The 23,183-nt window shown below is 40.7% G+C and overlaps 2 protein-coding genes and 1 long non-coding RNA gene across 6 annotated transcripts in view; 2 read left to right on the top strand and 1 right to left on the bottom strand.

Moving 5' to 3' along the window:
- The window catches only part of strn4 (striatin, calmodulin binding protein 4), a 30,798-nt gene extending 20,678 nt beyond the window's left edge, over positions 1–10,120 (top strand). For 2 of the 4 annotated variants that reach the window (XM_086035596.1, XM_086035599.1), the window contains 11 exons: positions 265–421; positions 913–1,008; positions 1,272–1,390; positions 1,487–1,662; positions 2,398–2,445; positions 2,669–2,790; positions 2,878–3,261; positions 3,347–3,445; positions 3,530–3,616; positions 4,725–4,915; positions 6,347–10,120. In XM_086035596.1, coding sequence (XP_085891722.1) covers positions 265–421; positions 913–1,008; positions 1,272–1,390; positions 1,487–1,662; positions 2,398–2,445; positions 2,669–2,790; positions 2,878–3,261; positions 3,347–3,445; positions 3,530–3,616; positions 4,725–4,894 — 1,458 coding nt within the window. In that variant the 3' untranslated portion in view covers positions 4,895–4,915; positions 6,347–10,120. Of the gene's footprint in view, positions 1–264; positions 422–912; positions 1,009–1,271; positions 1,391–1,486; positions 1,663–2,397; positions 2,446–2,668; positions 2,791–2,877; positions 3,262–3,346; positions 3,446–3,529; positions 3,617–4,724; positions 4,930–6,346 lie in introns of all 4 variants that reach the window. The other 2 variants (XM_086035598.1, XM_086035597.1) reach the window with 2 other exon arrangements.
- Positions 3,676–11,815, bottom strand: LOC147144978 (uncharacterized). Its single transcript, XR_015087450.1, has 2 exons — positions 11,131–11,815; positions 3,676–4,912 (listed from the first exon to the last, which is right to left on the bottom strand). It is a non-coding gene; the product is annotated as an uncharacterized LOC147144978 (long non-coding RNA).
- Positions 11,011–23,183, top strand: part of prkd2 (protein kinase D2) — a 44,626-nt gene continuing 32,453 nt past the window's right edge. The window contains exon 1 of the mRNA XM_086035595.1: positions 11,011–11,848. Within this exon, the coding sequence (XP_085891721.1) occupies positions 11,528–11,848 (321 nt within the window). The 5' untranslated portion in view covers positions 11,011–11,527. The remainder of the gene's footprint in view (positions 11,849–23,183) is intronic.

Genomic DNA, 23,183 nt, shown 5'->3' with positions numbered 1-23,183 from the left:
AACCTTGTAGTTATGTTGTTACTCTATGATTTTCTTAAGTACAGTGTTATGGAGTGCTATTGTTCCTTTTTAAAAGCACAAATGCAAAAAAGGATTTTGGGGGATTTAACTTGTGTCTCAAGGTACCCCTATTATTTTAATAAAAAATAATCGAAACGGTTAACACCTGACAATAGTCAAACTTCTTGTTCTTCACGTCTAAGCATCTTATATGTAATGATATGTAATGTTTTTTTTTTCTGAAATCTTACTGTTTTCCTTCAGCTCGGTTCAGAGCCCATGACCACAGACCTGGACCCGGAGGATGAGGAGGATGAGGATGACTCGGAAGACGCCCTGAGTGAATTTGACTTTCTGGGCTCCGGGGAGGATGGGGAGGGGGCGGGAGAGGCCAGGATCTCTGGGGATGGACGGGAGTTAGGTACGCAGCTACCATAGCAACCATCACTTCCAACCTGCCTGACACCGTTGTATCTGTCTTTCCTGACACCCCCCTCGCCCACTTCCCCACACGCTCACTTTTTTTTTTTTATGAGTTACTGCTCATTATGTTTCAGCATCTCTTCTTGTCAATAAAACCAACCTCTTTTCCCAATCGCCTGTCTCTTTGTCTCTGTCTGTGAGTTCTAGCACTGTGTCGCTGTCATCTGTCTCTAGATGTTCTCTCTCTCTCTCTCTCTCTCTCTCTCTCTCTCTCCTCCTTATTTTCCTGGGATCATTTCATCATGACTATCATGATGTGTTCGAGTATCATGCATGCAGCCTTTACATGTCCACGTTGTCTCCCACACGTAAATCTGCACTTGAGAGAATGAAGTCTTTATCATTTGGTGTACGTTTGACCTTCAAAATCATCCTCCATCTCGCCGCATGACTGGATGTGTTGTGTGTCTTTCCTGTTGCCGGGTTCAGAGAACCGCAGGAACAAGTTACAAGGCATGATGTCGGACTTCCCCGCAAAACCTGCCCCGCCCCCCTCTTTATCGGGACAAGCGCGCTCTGGCGAAGGTAAGACTTCCCCTCAGAGAGCGAAAAAAAAGTCTAGTTTCGCTTCTCAGTCTTCCACATGCTTGCTTGTAGCTTTGATCCCCAATTAAGGTGCTATGGGGTAGAGTTTCTCCTCCATCTATAAATATTCTTCCCGTATGCAAGCTGGTAGGAGAGTAACAGGATCCTGGTATAGACGAGAATAACTTTCCATATTTTGCTGTTGTGTTTCCAAAACTGTGATGATGACATTACTAACACACACACACACTCCAAACCTGCAGGTGGGGCCTTGGGTTTCTCCTCGGATGTCTTTATCATGGATGCAGTCGGAGGCGGAGACATGAACTTGGGTGAACTGGCTGATCTCACCGTCGCCAATGACAACGATCTCTCCATGGATGTAATTAACCCATTTGCTCCCTTCCTGGCACTCGATGCGGTTCAACTCCTCAGAATTAGTGAGCTGATTCCACTTTGATGATGATGTGTGTTACAGATGCAGGACAACAGAGAGGAGTTTAAGAAGACGTGGAATCCCCGTTTCACGCTACGCAGCCACTTTGACGCCATCCGCGCGTTAACGTTTCACCCCAGCCAAGCGGTGCTGCTCACAGCCTCGGAGGATGGAACACTAAAACTCTGGAACCTCAATAAGGCCATGCATTCCAAGAAGTAGGAACCATCAGACCTTGAAAATCAAATACAGTGGTGCCTTGAGATGCGAGTGACCGGACTTACAGGTTTTTCAAGGAACAAAAGCCGTCCTTGCGGCCCAGTTTTCGCTTTGACTTGCAAGCGCTAATTTAATCAAACGTTGTATGGTGGCCGTGGACTCAACTCGGGTCACAACAAGTAGCACTTTGGCAGATAGAGAACAATCCCTAAAAAAAGGCTTCAAGCTGTTTATCGCCACTCCCAGTTAAGGGTTTCTGTCACACAAGACAGAAAACCAACAATTACCAATACACAGTGTAAACAACCACATAGTTTCACTTTGGCAGCTTAATGCTAACATCACAAAACGCCACAAACGGGCTAACAACTAGTATCTGTGTTGAGGTGTTGTAACTGTGTAAGCAATTTCAAGACTAATGTTCGAGCAACACACGTAGAAGAATAATATAGTTACCTTCCTAAAATAATGGCCTGTGTCAGTTTTATTTATTTTATTTTTTTTCAGAAAACACAAACTAAATACTGATTAAATTATATTCATTAATTTCAGTTCAGGGGTATAAATGAATGACTTGTTTAACTAAGGATGTAGCTGATTTTAGCAGAGGTGGCTGAGAGATTTTTTTTTTTTTTTTTCTCAACGCGCCACTGTATTTATTGCAAATATTACAAATACAGTAGTGTGAATGTGACCTCTTTAGGCATAAAGTTAAGCAAAGTTTTCCTTCACAGAAACGCTGCTTTAGATGTTGAGCCCATCTACACGTTTAGAGCGCACAGGTGAGTACATGGTTTTGTCATATACCCAGAGGATGAAGAATTACATCAGACTTTACACACTCTTGTTTTTTTTGTTTTGCCAAATGAGATTTGAATCGTCTGCTGTCTCATTCAAGTCAGCCATTGCTCATGCTGAGCCTTACACTGCTGGTCCATTCACGAATGGCAAACTAATTGCTAGGTTGGGCTTCACTGTATCTGACATGTTACGCTTTTTCCCCAGTGGTGCCGTTTTGTCACTGACTATGGGAGAAGATGGAGAATCCTGCTACAGCGGAGGCCTGGATGGAAGCGTAAGGTGTTGGAAGATGCCAGACCTCAATGTGGATCCTTACGACAACTACGGTCAGTGAGTCAGCTGTGCCATTTGGTTGCCAGCAATCTCAAATGAGCTGTTACCGTACAAACGGCATGTTGTGTCACCTCGATTAGATCCTGGCATTGAGAGCAGCGTGCTGGCAGGTCACGAGGACAGCGTGTGGGGTCTCACATATTCCGCAGCCCACCATCGGCTGGCTTCATGCTCAGCGGACGGCACCGTTCGCATCTGGGACCCGCGGAACTCTGCCCCCTGCCTGTCTGTCATCAATAAGGAGAGAGGTAGCTGCGTGCGTATCACTTGGGGTTCTCCGTTGTTTACACATGTAACACGTCACGCTCCCGCCGTCTGGACAGAACACGGGACGCCCACATCGGTGGCCTTCGTGGCTTCTGACCCCAACCAGGTGGTGGTGTCATTTGACGCGGGCGAAACTCTACTCTATGACCTCAACACGGAGCAGAGCATCACAGCACTGGAGACGCAGACCAAGGATGGTACGTCCAAGACGCCTGCACCTCTTAATGAACTGTATCAAGATGTCATGCATATAGAGATATGGTTGTTTATTTTCCTTTGCAGGAAGTGAGCTAATTAACCGTGTGGTTAGTCATCCATCTGAGCCCCTCTCCATCACTGCACACGAGAACCGCACCATCCGCTTCTTAGACAACAAGACAGGTTCCCACAGTTTTCTATTTGTTGGGCAAATGTTTTGTGGGCCACTAGAGCATGTAAATATTCTCCCTTTTTTTTTTTCTATAGGTAAAGTGGTCCATTCCATGGTGGCCCACTTGGATGCAGTTACATGTCTCACTACAGATCCGAAAGGCACTTACCTCATCTCTGGCAGTGAGTAGCAACCCAATCACTAACATTTCTATAAAATTAATTCCATCCCACATGCACAATGTATTTCAAAGAAGTGTATTTTATTGCTCAGTATTTTAATACTTGTAACACACAGTATATTGTGTGGTTAGTGAAAGCAGTCAGTATTATTCGCCAAGAAACCGAATAGATTGTGTAAACCATAAAATGTGCATTCACTCTGCAATATTCTTCCAGATTACTAGTAATTGTTTATTCGCACAATTACACTTGAACAAAAAATGTGCTTATTTTTGCATATTATTACTCACAAGCAAGAAAAGTCAGCACATTAAATTGTTCTCCACTAACGAGATGTGTTATTTTTTATCAAAAATGCAGTATTTCCACTATTAAACAAACAATGTGCGCTTTGGCATTTACACAGATGTGTTGTTAGAAAAAAAGGATTATGTTTTCACACTGTTAATCTCAAACAGTATATGCAAAAATTATTGCATAGTCATTATCGTCAAATAAAAAATGTGTATTTATCCTGTAAAAGCCTTTTCACACTGCTGTTAGCAATGCGCAGCGCCCCATCAACAAACCCAATCATGGCTCAGCTTCAGAAACAGGTGAGCTGTGATTGGTCGTTACCTGAGCCCTGAGCATCTGTGATGTCATTTTCAGTCGACAGAAGTGACAAAATGGCCGCCCCCGGAGCTGGCTAAAAATGGGTGGATTAACTCTTATTTTTATGGCGTTTAGGGACTGCAAATTTTCAATGGATTTCAAGGCTAACTCGAAAATGTGTGTCAATTTTATGTTCTGTAATTGCTCATTAAAATAAATATTAGATCCAGTGTGTGTGTGAATGGACAGAAAATTACTAAACTATTACTACAACCATTTCTCATCATTACCTCAAAATTGCAATGCTGAATTTTATCACAGAACTTCTTACATCCTCTAGTTAACCTCTAGGGGGCTTTTTCTATGGTATCTGGAAATTGCTACAATGTTCGTTGATAGAATGTATTAACCCACATTATAGTTATCTTTTGCATAGTACAAGCAAATCTCCGCACTTACACGGATTTGAATTTCCTTATTCCTTATTGGTAAATATGACTTCCCCCTCCTGCAGGCCACGACTGCTCCGTGCGCCTGTGGATGCTCGACAACAGGACGTGCGTGCAGGAGATCACGGCCCACAGGAAGAAGCACGACGAGGCTATTCACGACGTGGCCTTCCACAGCTCGCAGCCCTTCATCGCCAGCGCCGGCGCCGACGCACTCGCCAAGATCTTTGTCTGATAGCACCGGCGGTTCCATCTGGTGAGACACGAGCGGCGGGTGCGATACTCAATTCGTAGCAATTCCTGAAATTTACTATAAAGTATGTGGAGCAATACTGCTGAAAATATGCCAATGTTTCTACTTTCAGCTTCATTTTAAAAAGTAGTGCTGGAGCCTATCCCAGCTGTCTTCGGGCAGTAGGCGGGGTACACCCTGAATTGGTTGCCAGCCAATCGCAGGGCACACAGAGACAAACAAACAAACAACCGCACTCACAACCTCACCTAGGGGGAATTTAGAGTGATCATTTAAGCTACCATGCATGTTTTTGGAATGTGGTAGGAAACCGGACTGCCCGGAGAAAACCCACGCAGGCACAGGGAGAACATGCAAACTCTACACTGTAAGGCCTGGGCCGGAATCGAACCCACAACCTCTGAACTGTGAGGCGTACGTGCTTACCAGTTGCCCACCGCCCTTAAACAAGTTCAAAATTCCTGGAATTAACCTGAAAAATATTGCTCCTTAAAATTTGAACATTGCTCCTCAAATGAAGTCATTGATTTGTAAAAGTATTTTGAGCCTTGTACAAGTAAATGTTTTGGTCTTATACTGTATCTTAAGACGACCCTAAAATAAAGGCAAATGAAGCACAACTTTATATGAAAGACAGTTTATCAACTTCAATTACAGTTGTTAACTTACTAAACTCTTTGAGTTGCAGTGTTTTGAGCGTTCACCAAAACAACTTCACAAAATTATACCAAGCAAGTGTGGCGTATAGACAAGTCAGTAAGAAATAAATCAGATTACAACAATAATGCAAACAGATCTGTGCCTTTATCACATTCATGTTTCAATAAACATATGTAAACATGTGTACTGCACTTCTTAAGCACTGAACCTACCCAGACACTATATAGACAATTAAATTAATAATATATAATTAATGATATGATAAAGCCTAAGTCCCCAAAATTGCATTTTACTACATTACTATGTCGATTTCAATTCAATTAATTGGTCAGCTCTAGTCATTCAGACATAAATCAAGAAGAGTTTGGCATTTAAGCGACGTGAAGTGAAGTTTTGTTTTTGTAGTTTAACTCATAACTTCAACTGGATGTGGCAATGAACTGCGTTCTTTATTGAAGAATAGTTCGCTGTGTGGCAAACTGCTGCTTGCTGTGAAGTGAGTCAAATTACCTGCCATCATCTAGCTCTTGTATCTCATTATTTTTTGCTCACAAGTCACAGCAAAGAATCAGCAGTGACACAGCTTGTAACTCAAAAAACGTGAAACTCCAAAATAATTGTACGCAAACAAAGCTGAAAACAATTAACTTTATTTACGCAGTGATTCTTTCGCGTACCACAAGAGGGAGCCTGCGTATTACACTTTGAGAATCACTTCAATGGGGGCACTAACATGGCTGAAATATGATCATGTTTCTTCTTTTCTCTTTTCAGACACCCTCGACTGTGCCGAAAGAGACTACAATGGACACAATTTTCCCTTCATACACACATGCGCACACACACGCGCACACTCTGTTGTCCTGCACCCCACTGGCTGGGTTATTGTCACAGGACGTCACCTCCCCTCACTTCCTCACTGTTTTATGCCTCAGTGACTTCTTGTTATACAAACCACACTGCTTTATTTTTTAACTCTAGAAGCTCCTGTCTGTGGCTTCAAACTAGATCACACTTTTTTCTACACTACAGTACGCTTTTCGTTTTTTTCTTTTTTTTTAATTCTGAGTCTACCAATGGTTATATCACGGTGGCATGCGCACTAGTGCTCTATGAATTACTGCTCGTGTTATAAGGAGAAGCACCAAGTAGACTTGTGCATGCCGCATAAATGAAAAGTGTCAATCTCGAATGGCTGACCAGAGGATGTAGGTGCGTTATCAAATCATGTAATCTGTGTGTATGTGTCACATTCCAAAGACTCAGTGAGGAATGTGTGTGCGCTTTTTTTTTTTAATTCAAGATCCAAGAATGTTCAACATGCCAGTGTTTCAAGTTAATAGCTTTAATTTCAACTTGGCCAAGACCCATGTCACTGTATAGGTGTTGTATGGAATGTTTATACCCTTGTATTTCTCTACATTTAAAGTGGAACTAAACCCAAGACTTCAACGTTTTCTGTTGTATTTTAAATGTGCATATCTTTAATGTCGGGTGGTGTTTAAAGTAGTTATTCTAAAATAAGAATCAAAACCATACATTTGCCCTTGTGCAATCACTTGTGGGGGTCGCCACATCTTTTCACTCTTAGGTATTTGAAAGAATGTAATGTATTTGCTAGTTCCGGCTTATTATGCAGCTTTATTTCATAGAAGAACCTTACAGAAGTAGTGAATACTCAGTAATGACAAGCTAAACATAGTTGCTCAAAATTACTAGTTTTCAGTAAGTCCAAAAAAACTCCACCTTGCTTGAGTTGCACCGTATCGTTCAAGTTTGTAAGATACTTTCTGTTGCAATCATACACTATAGCACACCAACATAAACACAACACCACCCCAAATTTATTTGTTCAATCGCTAACCTAATTCGCTAAACTAAATCGCTAATTTATTACTCTGTCATTGACTAAACTTGTGTAATACATACAGGTATATTAATTACAGTACCGTATTGTGTTTTGACTAGTGCAGGTACATAGAATATATTCTTGCTTTAAAAATGTTTGGGTTTAGTTCCACTTTAAGGCCAACAATGCTTTTGTAAATCAACACAAAGGTTGGGGAGTGCAGTGTGAGACCGGTGTGTGCGTTCCCAGCAAATTGTGATATTTGTTGCTTTTCACTATACAGATGCGTGCGTGCGTGCACACTAGTGAAATCATGGTGCTATGAAAGCCTGCGTTAGTTAAGGGACGTATATTGCATGTGAGCGAGTGAGACTTGCAGTGTTGACGTCACTGTTGAATCATTTCATTGACTTGTCATTCATTTCACAATGTTGACTTTTCTAAATTCCTCCTCCGTTGGATGCGTGCGTGCAAGATAGATCCTCAGCTTCCTCACATTGTTTTGTTTTTTTCTTCATAAATGTCAGTCAGTCGGCGTACTGCATTCAGACGTAAAAAAGAAAAAGCAGGACATCACGAGATTACTTGTATGGCGTGCACAAGTTGCACTGTAGCACGTTAAACTACCCCCGCCACCCCCCGTTCTTACGATGGTAGCATGTCGGCGCATAGGCATGTCCAGAAACGGCTCCAGGGGGAATCAAATGTTTATTTTGAATCCGTTACTATTTGTCACTACACATAGGAAGCAAGGTTATGAGCTGAAGTGCTGTGTAAGAACGTCAGTTTATCTTAGTAACGTTCGATCAGAGCCCTAAAGTGTCCCACCACTGTGTTCTGCTTTTTGTCAGTGAAAAAAGCCTAACCAGTCATGGAGAACAGTTTTCTATAGGGATATATTTATGATTAAAAAAAACAACATTTTTTTTTGTTAATTACTTCGTAGGGATGTGCATTTTCACAGACATTTTTAATTATGGGGAAATTGAATAATCGGTTGTGTTTAAATAATTTTAATGGGATTGCTTCATAGTATCAAGTAGAATAATGCTGCCTGCAGTAGTTGCCATATTGTCACTGTTGGGTGATAACGTTCTCCAAATTTGGTCAATTTCATATTTTGTCACAAATTGATACTGTTGGTGATGTGCTCACCTGGATGATATTTTTACAAATTGTTGACCAATCTAAATGGTTCAAAATGGCTTGCTCTCTTTGACGACGCAATATTAATGGCTCAACAAATATGCCTTCTTTTTTGTTTGTTTTCCCAAAAAGTGAGGGTTTTGGAGATTCTTTTGGACAATTCTGTATCTGGCTTAACTTACCACACCCGAGGTGATGGTGGTGTTTAGACTTCAGATCTGAACAATCAGAATTGATTGTTATTCCTATCCTAGTGTAAAGAGTGCTAATAAATTGTCCGACTTGCAACTCTTAAGATAACAGGGTACCTTTTAAGGTCAGTTTAATTTTTTGTAATCATCAGGGGGACTCCAGAATTCAGTTTTCCACAAATAGGGTTACTTCAATCCCTCACTGGGTTTATAACCTTTTGCATCGACAAACTGGATAAAAAAAATGATGACATGTGACTGTATCAACTGTTGTAGCGGGTTCTTGAGAATAGCGGTTCTTTATATGAAGCGTTTTTATGTTTTCGGATAAAAACTCTCTCAGCTTTCCACTGTCTGAAAGTATTATTTTCAGGAAAATAATGAAAAAGTTGTTCATTCACAACCAAAACAGAAGTGGACTGTTGCTGTAGCGATGATGATGATAAAAATAATGACTTTGATAACACTTTTTCCACTTAATTCTAATTACTCTAACCAGAGTTGAATTACTAGTTTATGCAACATTTTAGAGTCACATAAAAGCAATGCAAACTACTGGCCTGTCATGCCTATTAGTGGCTACAATCATGTGTGCAGGTCCCTGTGAAAAAGTTCTTTCAACAGCCCCTTCGTTTTTTATGAACAACATTGTTGAGTAAACAAATCTTTATTTTGGACTAACATCAATCCACAACAGTTAGCTTGTGAATTTTGCTAAAGGCTACCCTGCAATTTGTCGCTCTAAATCAGCTTGGTTAGGATCCATCTCACATGCGACCCGAATCATAACATTAGAAAAAGGATGGTTTGCTGAAGGCCGGAGTGAGCTCCCTGTGAGTGCAGACAAATCAGTCAGACGTGTGGCAAAGACTGAAAACGGTTGTAGATGTGCTGTCAAAGTCCAACATATCTTCTTTTTTCTTGCATCTCTCTTGATCTGAATGGGATTTGAGGTGTAAGAATTTTGTAGTTTCATAAGTGAATCATTCTCCCTTACTTGGCATAGGACTTGCTTGTGATTGATAATGACAATGTATAACTTGTTTAAAAAAAGGACATAATGCAAAACAAACAAAATGCCCCAAAAAACGTGTTACCAGTCAGAGGCCAAGGTAAAGGACTTGTTTTTTTTTTTAAATGAGCAATTTATCACCGTGTGATACTTTGTACATCATATTAAGCTGTATTCAAACTATTTCCTCGAACTACAAGGGATAAGAGACCTGCTTTTATTAATTTTGTTTGATCTATTTTTGAACTGCATTCTAGCTTGTATCAAATGACTCCTGTTTTTTGTTTGTTTTTTGGGTCGCTTGTTGTATGTCATAAAGATAAAAGGATAAAAAATGATTTTGTACAGTAGATGTGTGCGCGTCATGTCATTTGTTGCATTGTTGTTTCCATTGACTAAAGCAACTCTCAAAAGTCTTATACAGGTATACCATTACAGTCAAGTAATTATGTACACCTGCACAATTTAATTCCTGTGCCTTGCTGTGTAGAGTTTGCATGTTCTCTCTGTGCTTGTGGGGCTTTCTCCAGGTACTCCAGATTACAAAAACATGCATGTTTGAATTGAGGACTCAAAATCTTCCATATGTGCGACTGTGCGTGTGAATAGTTGTGCCATGTAATTGGCTGGCAAAAAGTCACCAAGCATGTAGCCACCACTAAAACCCGACAACAAATAATTTGATTTTAGATTTACATGTTTCCTTCTCATCAGAGGCACAACGTCACTAAGCATGTACCGAATTTCATTTCATGACATATATTTGAGATTACAAACGTGGAAAATAATAGATTTTTGCCGTTTTTACATGATTTTAGATGCATAGTTATCTAAAATGTCAATCAAATTTTGGTGTGAGTAGTTTAGGGTTAGGTTTAGCTATTGTATTGAATGTCAGGTGTACCTAATGTTTTGTCCCCTCCCTGAACCAACCACAAAAACAAGCGTGTAGTTCAGTAGGTGTGGTGCTGTTTTTCTGTTTGGGCATAGGTGTGTCTAAAGTGCTGGCTGAAGTGTGTCAAGGGAAGGAGGGGGGAAACAAGACAGGAAACGCATTTCCACGGAGGGACGCAAGGAGAAGGACAGGGTGGGTGGGTTTTTCCAGCATGGAGTTTCCCTCCCAAGGCTATAGAAAGAGGATCTGATCAAGCAAGGAAGGAAAAGAGAAGAGGAGGAGGAGCAAGGGTGTCAAAAGAGCCCCGCCCTCGACGAGAGCCTATTGGCTGGCGAGCGTGTCAATCTTTTCACTTCCTCTTTGGAGGTGAGGGAGTAGCAGTCACTCACTCAGCTCTCTCTTTCTTTTCTCTCATAAAACTGACTCGCAAAATGAGCACACTCTGTCGCACGTTGTTATTCTTACCGTTTCCTGTGCGCGGGGAGGCCATCTTGTAACTCCGAAGGAACTTTTGGACCAGTTCTCTCACTTTCTTTCGGTTTCTCTTGGTTTGCCTTCACATTCAAGTGTGTGGACTTTCTCATCAGCAGAGCACAAGGAGGAAACAATTCCTGCAAAGAAGGAAGGGGAGGAAGAGGAGGCTAGTTTCCCTCCCTGAGTGAGGGTGTGTGTTTCTCACGCTCATGTAAAGGAGAGAAGGAAGGGCAGAAAATACTTCCTGCAAAGGGGGATCCTTCCTTAGTTTATTCCACAGGGAAGCTGGGACTATGCTCCGTGTTCCTGCGTGGGTGATCCAGTGAATGAGCGTGTCTTTTCCAGCGAGCGTTGAGAGCTTCAAAACACAGGTTGGGAGGTTGCGAGGATGGCCAACGCCAGCCCCTGCATGCCTTCGGGACCCCTGGGCCAGGTCTTCTTCCCTGCGGCGGCCTCCTCGCTGCACGGTTCGGCTGCGGTGACCCCCCTCCCCGTGGCCTCCGTGTCCCCTCAGGGTGCCTTCAACGTGGTGGACTTGTCCCACGGGCTTGGGGCCTCGGGGGGTGCCGCGATCCCCTCGGTGCCCACGACTCCTCCAGGGGTGTCCTTCAGCATCCAGATTGGCCTGACGCGAGAGTCGGTGCTGATGCCACAGAGTGCAGACCTGGCCTACGTGAAACAAATTGCCTGCTCCATTGTTGACACCAAGGTACACACGCACACGCACGGCTTCTTGTAACTCCAAAATCATCACATTCCAGGAGACCCCCAAAACAGCATGTTAGTTCAACATTGCATCGTGAAAGAGAGCAAGCCATTTTCAACACTCTAGATTGGTCATAATTTGAATTTAAAAAAAGAATACTGTAATTAACACCCACAAGAGTTGGACATACCAATAATAATATAATTTTGAAAAAAATATATTAATTTGACCAAATTGTGATGAGATGTTTCGGTCTGACAACAGCGAATTATGCACCCATGCGACACAGACTTTTGTGCATTTTTGTCTTTGTATTTGTGTGCGGTTGTTGCCAGAGTGTTTCGTCACATTTGGGCAAGGAAGTTGGCACCAGACGAGACTCTGGGCATAGTCAACAATTTGCTCTTATAAAGCAATTACCATTAAACTAAGCTCAGGAAGGCTTTGTTGTGCTCCGTTCAGCACACAAGGGCGAGAACGCTTTTATTGTAAACTAATAGAACAAGCTTTGCAACCCATTGATGCTGTACGTGTCTGACCATGTTACTGTTGAGTTTTAATGTGTTCTCTAGTTCCCAACTTGAATTCTTTAGATTTCGTTTATGAGGTGTGTCACAAAATTTCCAAGACTGGTGTATCAAAAGATATACAAGGGGTTACAAAAGTAGCAGAGCTGTGCATACCGCCTAACGTCATGGGCCTATCCGCCTATGACAGAGGCCCATTTTGTAAGCGATAAACGATGGACAGGAAATTTAAAAAATAGTCGGACTAAGCATAGTTGGAAGGCAAAGCTAATTTTTTTGCATCTAATAGTCTATTAAGCCTTCAAGAAAATATTACTTGTGTAGTTAGTTGCTTTGCGTGCAGAAAAGCAATAATTTGTCAATTTAATAATAATAATAACAATATTAATAATAACAAGTATTTATGAAATTTGTACCGGCCCCACCGGGCCAGTGTCTGTAAGGTACGTGGTGCCATACACTTACACTGGTGGCCACAGCGTGCACACCATAAGGAGCAGCACAATGTCGATTGAATTGAACCCCAAAAATGTGGCAAATAAAAAATTATTTGTTACATTCCATTTAATTGTACTTTGTTTATAAAGTACAATATTCTACAGTGCTATTTTTCTTATGGCAAAACACATTACAAAATGTGTTAATTTTTGCGGGCAAGTTGTAACAGATTAATGGCATTTCATTTCAGTGGGCAAAGATGATTTGAGATACAGACGTTCTATTTCACCCCTCCTGACTGCCTATGAGCATGTTCATAGAACAAATTAAACTTGTATCTCAAGGCACCACTGTATACATTTTCCACTTCAAAATATTCCCCCTGGAGTCTTAACACGTTTTCTTAGCCTACTCTGCCACACCGTCATGCACACCTGTAAAGATTCTTCCGGGATACTCAGCAACACAGTTGTCTCGACCATCTTGATGCTGTCCACATTGAGGTTAGAAAAGAGGAAATAATTGAATGGAGCCAGTTCGGGTGACTAGGGAGGTTACTCCATTAACCAACTTCAACCATTATTTCTGATTATTGTTTTCCAAAGTAAAACCAAATGTTTTATTTTTGATTCAACACAAAGATAATCAGTCTGCTTTCATGGAGGACTACAGAAATCGGATAACATTTTCTGTTGAGAAGCTGAAATTCCATTATTTGAACAATTTTAAATTAAAAACAAGATATCCAAATGATTCATCGATTATCAAAAAAATTATCAATTAACTTGATAATCGATTAGTTATTGATTAATCGTTGCGCCTTTATTTACCTGTTTGAGCTGCATTAGAGGTGCAAGATATGACTAACAGCTGTCAGTGTGAGGCAGTCCAATTCCGCACCACTTCAAATGACAACCTGTCCCTGACAGTGTCAATCAAAATAGATCATCCTCTTAAAGTGTATTTTTGGTAGAACTTTAGTATTGTTGTAACCCATTACCCAGATGATGCCGGTCATGAGTTGGCTGGTCAGTGTGGCAGCTAATGACTTTTAAATCATTAACCAGTCCTCCAATTGAACCCTCTTGGTACTCCAATGCATGGTGAAAAGAGAGAGTTTTATTAAAAAGTGAGAAAGGATCTGCAGACACATGAGATTATTTTCATCCTCTTTGCTACAGAAAGTAGCAAGTAGCTACAGGAAGTAGCAAAGAGCATTGTGGGAAATATGGTCTTCGTATGCACCAGCAATAGTTTATTTTCACTGTTATGGGGCATGCAGTGTTTCACCATATGAGAAAAAGAAAATAGAAGGCATACCAGTTCTGAAGTTGTCCTAAACTGAGATTTTTGGAGCTTGAATTTTGCAGCGGCCAATTAGGCTGCTAAGCCTTATATTGACACATTTCCAAAGCCTGCGCTGATCAGCTTTACGTACATTTCTTCACAGTTGTAAATCTGCAAGGAGGATAATCTTTTGTCATGTCTTTGTTAGCCTTCTATGCAATTTAACAATATTCTCCTGAGCATATTATGGGGAAAAATATACAAAAAGCGCTGCATTAATCAGACTTTTCTATTAGCATTAGGCTCACTGCTGCTTTGTTCACTGCTCTGAGCATGGGCAAACCAGGAATTAGGCTGTATAATTTTCATAACCCTCCTTAACAATAAAAAACAAAAATGAAGCTCTTTCAGGTGACAGCAAATCTATTCTTCATCACTGCATGACTTTGCATACTCACTCCTACTAAATTCTCTTGCAAAGGTTCAGCGAGCACGAACCTTTAGTCTGATTTACACACATCCATCCATCCATACCATCCATCCATCCATCCATTTTTATATAACACTTGTCCAAAATAGAGAAACAGATGAGCTGAAGCCTATCCCTGCTACAGACAACTATAATTGAACAAAATGATTATTGCATATAATGCAAGGCTTAAACAATTCAATAACTCGAATAGTTTGATTTAAAAATAAATAAAATAAATGAATAAATAAAGCAAAATTTCTACTTCTGTGCTTTGCCATGATCAGTTTTCTACATGGACTAATGTTTCTCTAGAATCATGTGCCACTCCATGTAGAAATAAGTTGATGCAATGGCGGCAAGCCAGACGTAAAGAGTGTGTAAAAGACAGACTATCCACAATTTGGGATCATTTCACATTTCAAAAAGAAGATAGTGTGTCAACTGCAAAGCAAAACTAACTTAATGTGACAAAGAAGCACTTGATTGCACTACACAAGGTAACGTAAACATCATTAGCTAATTTAATATAGCTTTCCAGTGCTAATTAGAACATACTGTAATGCCCCCACAAATGTTCAAGAATAGACACAGTCACTTCATTAAAATAATAACAAAAATAAACATGTAACAAGCACATTCGCACATAAGCTGCTACGGCCACAAATGACACCCAGGCAGTCAACACGACAAGGCTGGCTAACGTTTATCCTGTTAACAGCCAGCTGCTAACCACAGCTCACACCAGTCAAATCTCCCCCATGACTTCCCATATCACTCACCAGAACAAGGCCCATCTTTTAAAGCCACACACACTCAAAGTCACAGATATAATGTATAAAGTGAGAATGGGGATGCTAAGGGAACAGCAATAGTACCAGCACTTCATGTGCACAGAGATGCGAAGTATTCCGGTTTGGCTGTATTTAGTTTGTTTTGTATCGTGCCATTGTCAGCTGTTATGCTGAGGTTGAAATCATGACGAGACGACATGCGCGGTTGATTAACTTGAGTTTTGCAAGCGAGTTTGTTAGCGATTGGCTGACATAAGATTTGGACTCTACCAACCAACCAATCGCGACGTTTGTTGGCACCATCACATATTCCCATGTGTACATAAATGGCTTCGACGCTCCCTGAATCCACGGCTGCCGCTTGCTGGCTAGCTACCTAGCTAGTGTGGCATACAAGGTGACATTTGTTCATGGATCCAGTGGGAATCAACCGGAGTCAACTTTACTTTTAATCGCGGCGTTGGGATGGTACAGGATAAAAAAATCACAGGAGCGGGATTATTCAGTAGGAAAAAAATATACTGCATGAATTAGTGAGAGTCCATGAGGAGAAAGGGGGCGACGATGTAGTTGACCTCCAAAATAGAAGCGGTACGGGAGTGGGAGTCATGCTTAATGTCATGTTGTTTTCATTGGGATGGGACAGGATTTTTTTTTTTTTTTTTTTAAACTATGGCCCCAGACTGGGACGGGACGGATTTCTTTCTGTGGAAAGGACATGGCACGGGAGTGAAAATCCACTCCCGTCTCACCCTCTAGCGAAGGGATGTCAAACTCATTTTTGTCGCGGGCCAGATCATAGTTGTGGTATCCCTCGGAGGGCCATTACGACTGTGAACCCATACAAATGTATGATCGCCTTATATTATCACATGTATACAACAAATTGATGTATAACTAGTTTTGAAATCAGAAGCCAATAAATAGTTTGTTCAACTGTTTTTCAATGTATTTTAAAGGAGGGATTTGTAACAAATGCTTGCAATATCTCATATGTTGTGTCAACATTGAAGACAATTTCAAAGAAACACATCAAGTCAATACACATGATTTGTGTTCGCGGGCCACATAAAAAGATGTCACGGGCCGGATCTGGCCTTGAGTTTGACACCTGTAGTCTAGCGCAGTTTTTTTTTATCAAACTCTGTGCCATTGTCAGGTGTGCCGTGGTAAATTATCTCATTTGTGTGCCTGTGCGGTCTAGCGCCTGGCAGCGTAAGCATGTAGTTACTACATTGTAGTACTCTTCCGTAGCAGCAGCAGTAGCAGCAGCAGCAAGTAGCTAATTGTCTTTGTTTAGAGACAAGCGAATTAGTGACGCATGTTTATCCAAACAGGCCCATGTTTCACACAGAGTACGTATCAATATGAAACATTATAAAATACTTTTTTCTTTGTGTTTATTTCATTCATATTCAAGACGTTATAATATAACATATAATATGTAAAAAAAAATGCTTATATAAACAATATAACACTTATATTGTTAAAATAAGCTTTTTTTCCCCACAATTTCAGCTGGTGGTGTGCCGCAGGATTTTTTTTCAATGAAATAAATGTGGCTTGACTCAAAAAAGTTTGAAAAACACTGCTCTAGCGTGACAGTTAAACAGCAGCTGCTCCTCCAAAAGTCTCTAATCATCGCGTCCTTGGCGGTGAATGAGCAACACTTCCGACAAGTATTGTAAACACAAAAGGAGGGCGAGTGGTAACAGAAGAAGAAATGCTAAGGCTAAACCATGCTAAACCACTGCTAAGACATCATTAAGGCAGTCACAAAATGCCGGAAGAAATAATTGATGTTACAATAAAAATTTCACAAAGGCCTTGCTGGAACCGCTTTAGTTACAGGCCAGCAGAGTAGCCAACTATGAAAACGAAAATAAGTTAGTCTCAAGAGAAATAAAAATAATGCACAATCACACAGAAGAATCCAAAAACCAGAAATGAGTTAATACATGATCGCATACATCATCAGCCAAGAAGATGGGCCTATCAGCGGAAAATTCTGTTAATCTACAGTATGTAGACCTCGGAGCCATACCCAAAATATGCGTTTGCAATTTGTGTCCACGTTGTCGCGCGAATACCGAATGAAATTGAATTGCTTACTTATTGTACTTTACCTGAAAAACACTTCAGAGTCCAACACGCAGCCGCGTTAACCTACGATAAGGTTTTCCTCTCTGGTTGAAAATAGCTGACTTCAACTTCCAAAAACGGTAGAATCTAGGTTGTGTTGATATGCTATGACCACTTCTGACTCAAATCTGAAAATTCTTTCTACATAACAACCAATTCGCATCTCAATTAGTCGCCACTCATTAGTGTACGGCCCTAAAATATCGTACATAATTATAATTTCAGAAACGCTCTTTGTTTGCACAATAGAGTGGCGAGTTTTGATTTAGACTTTCGAGGTCAACACATTTCTCATAATTTGTTTTTTTGATCTACTTGCAAACCTGTGGAAAAATACTTTTAAAGGAAGAAAATAATAATCTATACAGGTCCGATTTGTGTGTGTTTTTTGCTTCCTCTCTTACAGATTTTTTGGAACTGAGCCTGTGAGACCTATTGTTCATGATCGCTATTGTTTGCTACCAAGGTTTAGTTTTCCCTTACTGTCTTGTCATTTATAGCAGATAACACAAACACTACTTTTCTGATGTCCTTGGAACTTGGTAGAGGCATTAACTAAATAAGTACCTGTTCAGTGTTGGTCTAGAGCTGGATAAAGGGTGCGAAACCAATCATCTATCTAATGAATTCAAGAATGCAAGACATTTGTTTCCATCAAAGTACAATTACCTGCTATTACAAATTAGGATTGCTTGACATTTTGGATCTTCCTGGCTTATGCATTTACCAATTTGTTTTCCAAAAGATAATGACTGACTCTTATGCAGCGATCCTGGAAAATTTCAGCACATTTGGCATTTATCCATCTTTTAATTAAGTGCAGTACCCAGTCAAGTGGGATATTGCAAATGCAGTAGTGTGCACTCAATATTTTAGGAATGATCAGTGCGTTTGATGTGGGAACGTGCACTGCGTGTAGGGGGTGCGGCCTCGGTAGCCTCGCAGGATGTTGTGTGCTGTGTGCACACGGCACTGAGGGATACACAGTGCTCAACTAGACGTGGTGAAAACACTGGCACGCATGGGGAGAACATGCAAACTCCCGAGATGAAAGCCCAACATTTGAACCCTCTACCTCAGAACTGTAATGCGTATGTGCTAAGCACAATTATATTTATTCCTAACTTTTTTAGGTGACCAAATATGGTTCCTTGCCCTATAAATATGAAATACTATAGTAATTCCTTGTTTTAAGAGTTTTTCCCTCCAGTTTTCTCCTATCCCTAAGATAAATCTTCGTTGCAAATCTACTCCTGGTGTTTATATCCCTAATACAATGGGAGAATTATAATAGCAATCATATTATCAATACCGTAGTCCAACCTGAATTTAGCTTCTGCTTTAACACCAGCTTGGCCATGTGCAGTACAAGTAAATGACTGTGCTGCTGAGTGTGGTGCATGTACATTATTTTAGAGTGAGAACGATTCGAAAAGGAAAAAAAAAAAAGACCCTCAGGCTGTTTATTCTCAAGTCTTACCACATGAGCCGAACACCCACACTAGGCAAGAAACGCTAAAATCCCCTAAATACGAAATTCCAGCTCTGCTAGTAGAGAAGGATTTCGGTGAGGGACGAGGACAATAGGCGACTTGTCCCTGCCGCGGCACCACATAAGCTTGAGTGTCTATGTGCATGCATGAATGCCTACATTAGTGTGTTTTTAGAGGGCTTGTGTGGTGCAGTGTGCACTCCTGCTCCCTCACCATCGCCCACAGTCATCTCTCCCATCCCAGAAAGGGTGAGTCACCAGCTCTGTTTATTCACAGGCTCCCTCCTTGTACAGTATTCCATTGGCACGTCTTTCCATTCACTCCCCGTCTCATGGCGCGCTGGTTTCCAACTCTAACCTTCACTTTCCAAACATGACCCCAATAGCAAATGCCCACTTTTCTGTCAATATTACAACTTTGACTGTAGTTTGGAACCCCAACGCGTAGTTCCATTAAATCATGCTGCAGCTTTTGTTGGACAGACCTCAGTGATGCCTTATCGGGGTTTAACAATTGCGAGTGGTGCCCAATACGTCTATTTGTTTTACTCATTTGCTAGCTTGTGCATTTAATATTAGCGTTACACGACGGAGACAACTTTGCTTGCCGTTATCCTACCTTTAGCCGGGGAGGGAAGGGGGTGCGGGTATAAAGCTCCAATCTGCCTGCCCTGCTGCTCGCTGCAAGCCGCCGTCTCCCTCCTGGGAGTTGACACGAGTTTAGCGTCGCCAAATGTCTGAAATATAAACCAGTCGGGGTTCGTGTGCGCATTTATGCTCTTGTCCGCTTCAGCCTGTGTAAGTGGAGAAGCGATCACTGTATATTTGATTTTGTGGAGGTGATCATGATGAGATCACGTTTTATGTCAATAAATCCAAACTATTGTGCAGAACACTTTTATATTTTTTCACAGGTTGAAGTGGACAAGAGTAGTAATGTGCATTTGCATTTTGGTCACTGTTTTAGACAACAGAACTGACAAAGCGAGCAATATTACCACACTTGGCTCCCTCCCGTGCCGTGGACAGCTGAGACCGAAAACATAACATAAGCCACGCCCAAAAAAGGAGCGGGGAAATTTGTCGTAAACCTAATCACAAAAAAAGCCCTTAAATCACTACAGAGTCTTTTGAGGTGGGCATTTTAGTACTGGTGTCATTTTTACATGCAAACCTATTATATAAGTGCCAATGTTAAGCTCATCCAAGTGTCTCTTTAAGCATACCATTCAGCCTGTTGTTGCCTCTATTCTATTTATTTTTTACATTGTTCGTCATTTAGATTTTCACGTTGGTGTTGGATTTTTATCAAATAAATTTCCCCCAAAAATGCGACTTATACTCCAGTGCGACTTATGTTTTTCCTTCTTTATTATACATTTTATGGCTGGTGCGACAACACTCAAATGTCAATATATTCTAGATATATTCTTATATATTTTAAAACAGACTCTGGGAACAATAACTTTAATAGCTTTTTCTATTGAATATATCGGCACTTGATCCATACAGATAAACTGCAACTGTCCTGTTGAGCCTTTTAACATTTGATGTCCTTTGGGTATTTCATATGCTGTTGAAAGACATCTTGGAGAGTAGGTTGCTTATGAGTGGGTGGTGTCACCCTCTCTGAGCCAGTAGCACTAGACTTCAGTTGTTGGTGGAGGGAGAAGGTACAGTATTTTAATGAACATGATCATTTTTATTTTGAATATCATTGATTTATTTTACTTGTTGTTATTATACAAAGGGTTTGTGTTTTGAAACAATACATGAAACATTTAATGGACATAACTAGAAAAATAAATTGAGGCTCATATCATCGAGGATAGGATTAGATGTTGTGGGCTAATAAAATGTTTTACAAAAACGTGTTTCAATATAATATTTGATTTATATAATGTTCATGCCTTATTTGGTTATTTAAATATTTTAATAATGTAATTACATTTTAAAAATATATTTTATGTATTTATTAACCATGGACATGCTCAGGGGTTGAAAGTGTCTTTTTGGTGTACCTAACAACAGGCGAGTTGATCAAACCGTTTTTTTTCAATCACATTGAGTATCTTCACAATATTTTATTAAAAGCTTCTAGACAAGAAAGATATGATGGACTTTCCTATTTTTTTATTTTTTTTTAGACCACTAGTCTTCATAAATTACTAAAGAAATACAAAAACCAATCACATTTGGTGAATAAAACATCTTAATTTCACCCACTGGACATGTTTTAGCTCTCTGTATGTTGGCTACTGCAAGTTTACGACTGGGCTGGGACGATCTTTAAACTAATTTCATTGACATTATAGTGTAGTGAACTGGTGAACAACATTATCACCTGTCGTTCTTGACAGAAGTCGCGAAACAAGTTCGCATGGTTGTTCTTTAAAGGTTTGTACAAATTTGACATGTTGCCTCCCTTCGCGAGGGACTTTCGCCACTTGCACTGCGGTGCTTCTATGTTCAGTGGCTCGCAGTATTTCTGCAGCTGCTATCTCAATTCCTCGCTGCCTTCCACCTGCTTTGTCTGCGCGACTTCACTTTCTTTCTCTGCCTGTAAGCATGGAAGGAGGCGGAGGCGCGTGGGCAACTACGTCACACTCGCTGGCTTCACTCACACACTTAATTTAAAGAGACAAATTTACCAATTCAATCACATTCAATAAAATGAAATAAAAGTACCGTTTGTTTTTAAATGCAGGTATAGTACCGTTTTAAAAACTCTAGTATTGTGGTACTATACTGGTACCGGTATGCCGTGCAACCCTAATATATACAATACAATACAATTTTATTCATATAGCGCATTTCATAACAGCTAGAGCTGTAACAAAGCACTTTACAAACAGTAGACAATAACAAAAGACAATAAAAGGCCGTAATACACAAGTATGAATAAATATAGATATAAATAATCTATAAAATATAAATAAAAAATATATAAACAAATAAAGCCAATAATTTAACATAAAACACAATTGACATCTGGAGAAGAGCCGAAAATTTCAGGTCTGATCAAAAGCCAGAGAATAGAAATGTGTCTGAAACCGGGTTTTAAAAATGGACAGAGAGGGGGCTTGCCTAACATCCAATGGGAGGTCATTCCAAAGGGAAGGACCAGCAGTCGAAAAGGCTCGATCCCCTCTGAGGCTCCGCTTGGTCCTCGGCACCTCGAGCAGCGCCTGGTCCACAGACCCGAGACTACGGGAAGGTGCGTAGGAGTGGAGGAGCTCAGAGAGGTACGCCGGGGCGAGGCCATTTAATGATTTATAGACAAATAGGAGAATCTTAAATCGAACCCTGAAATGCACTGGGAACCAGTGAAGGGAGGCCAGAATTGGTGTTATGTGTTCCATCGTCCGAGCTCCAGTTAGTAGGCGGGCAGCAGCATTTTGGACCAACATGCCAACATCTCCTTGCCTGGTCACCTTTCGTTCAGGCTGTGCATCCTCTTTCTTTTTGCACACCCTTTTCCTCCTCTTCTCTCCTAAACTTTCCTTTCCTCCATCTTCAACACAACTCAGATGATGGGCTCAGGTGGTTGAGGGGTCTTAAATTTAGAAAAATGCTATATACAAGGCAAGCCCATTTAGAACTATTTCACAAACAATGATGTCTGTTTTTATTTATTTATTTGTAACACAATATCCTAATACAGCAGAGGTCAACCTTTTTGAAACGTAAAGCTGCCTTCATCAGAGTAACACGCCGAAGCATGTCAGAAAATTAAACGACCGAAAATCACTATTGTCTGTTATCAATAAATCAATCAAAATATAGATAACAAAGAAGACAATATGAACTTAATACAACTACTGCAATGTCACATGTGCTAGTAGGGAGGCCCATTAGGGGATTTGTGAATCTCCCTAATGGGCCTCCCTACTAGCACATGTATATTTTAGGGTAGATAGATGATTTATACATCATGTTAGGAACTTAAACCATTGTCCTGTTTTTTGTTTTCAGGGTGGGGCTCTTAGAGGATCTAGTAATGCCTGTGGCACGATACACACACAAAAGTAGTAGCAGAACAGCTTAATGACTATATGGCCGCTAATAATCGATTTGAACCTCTTCAGTCAGTCGACCACTCTACTGAGACAGTCCTTGCTAAAGTGACTAATGACCTTCTCCTAGCTATGGACTCCAACACCTCATCAATACTACTTTTACTCAATCT

The sequence above is a fragment of the Filicampus tigris genome, chromosome 7 (assembly GCF_054856515.1).
Source record: "Filicampus tigris isolate MCC_2025a chromosome 7, RoL_Ftig_1.0, whole genome shotgun sequence".
Lineage (NCBI taxonomy): Eukaryota > Metazoa > Chordata > Actinopteri > Syngnathiformes > Syngnathidae > Filicampus > Filicampus tigris.
This window is presented reverse-complemented; position numbering and strand designations above follow the sequence as displayed.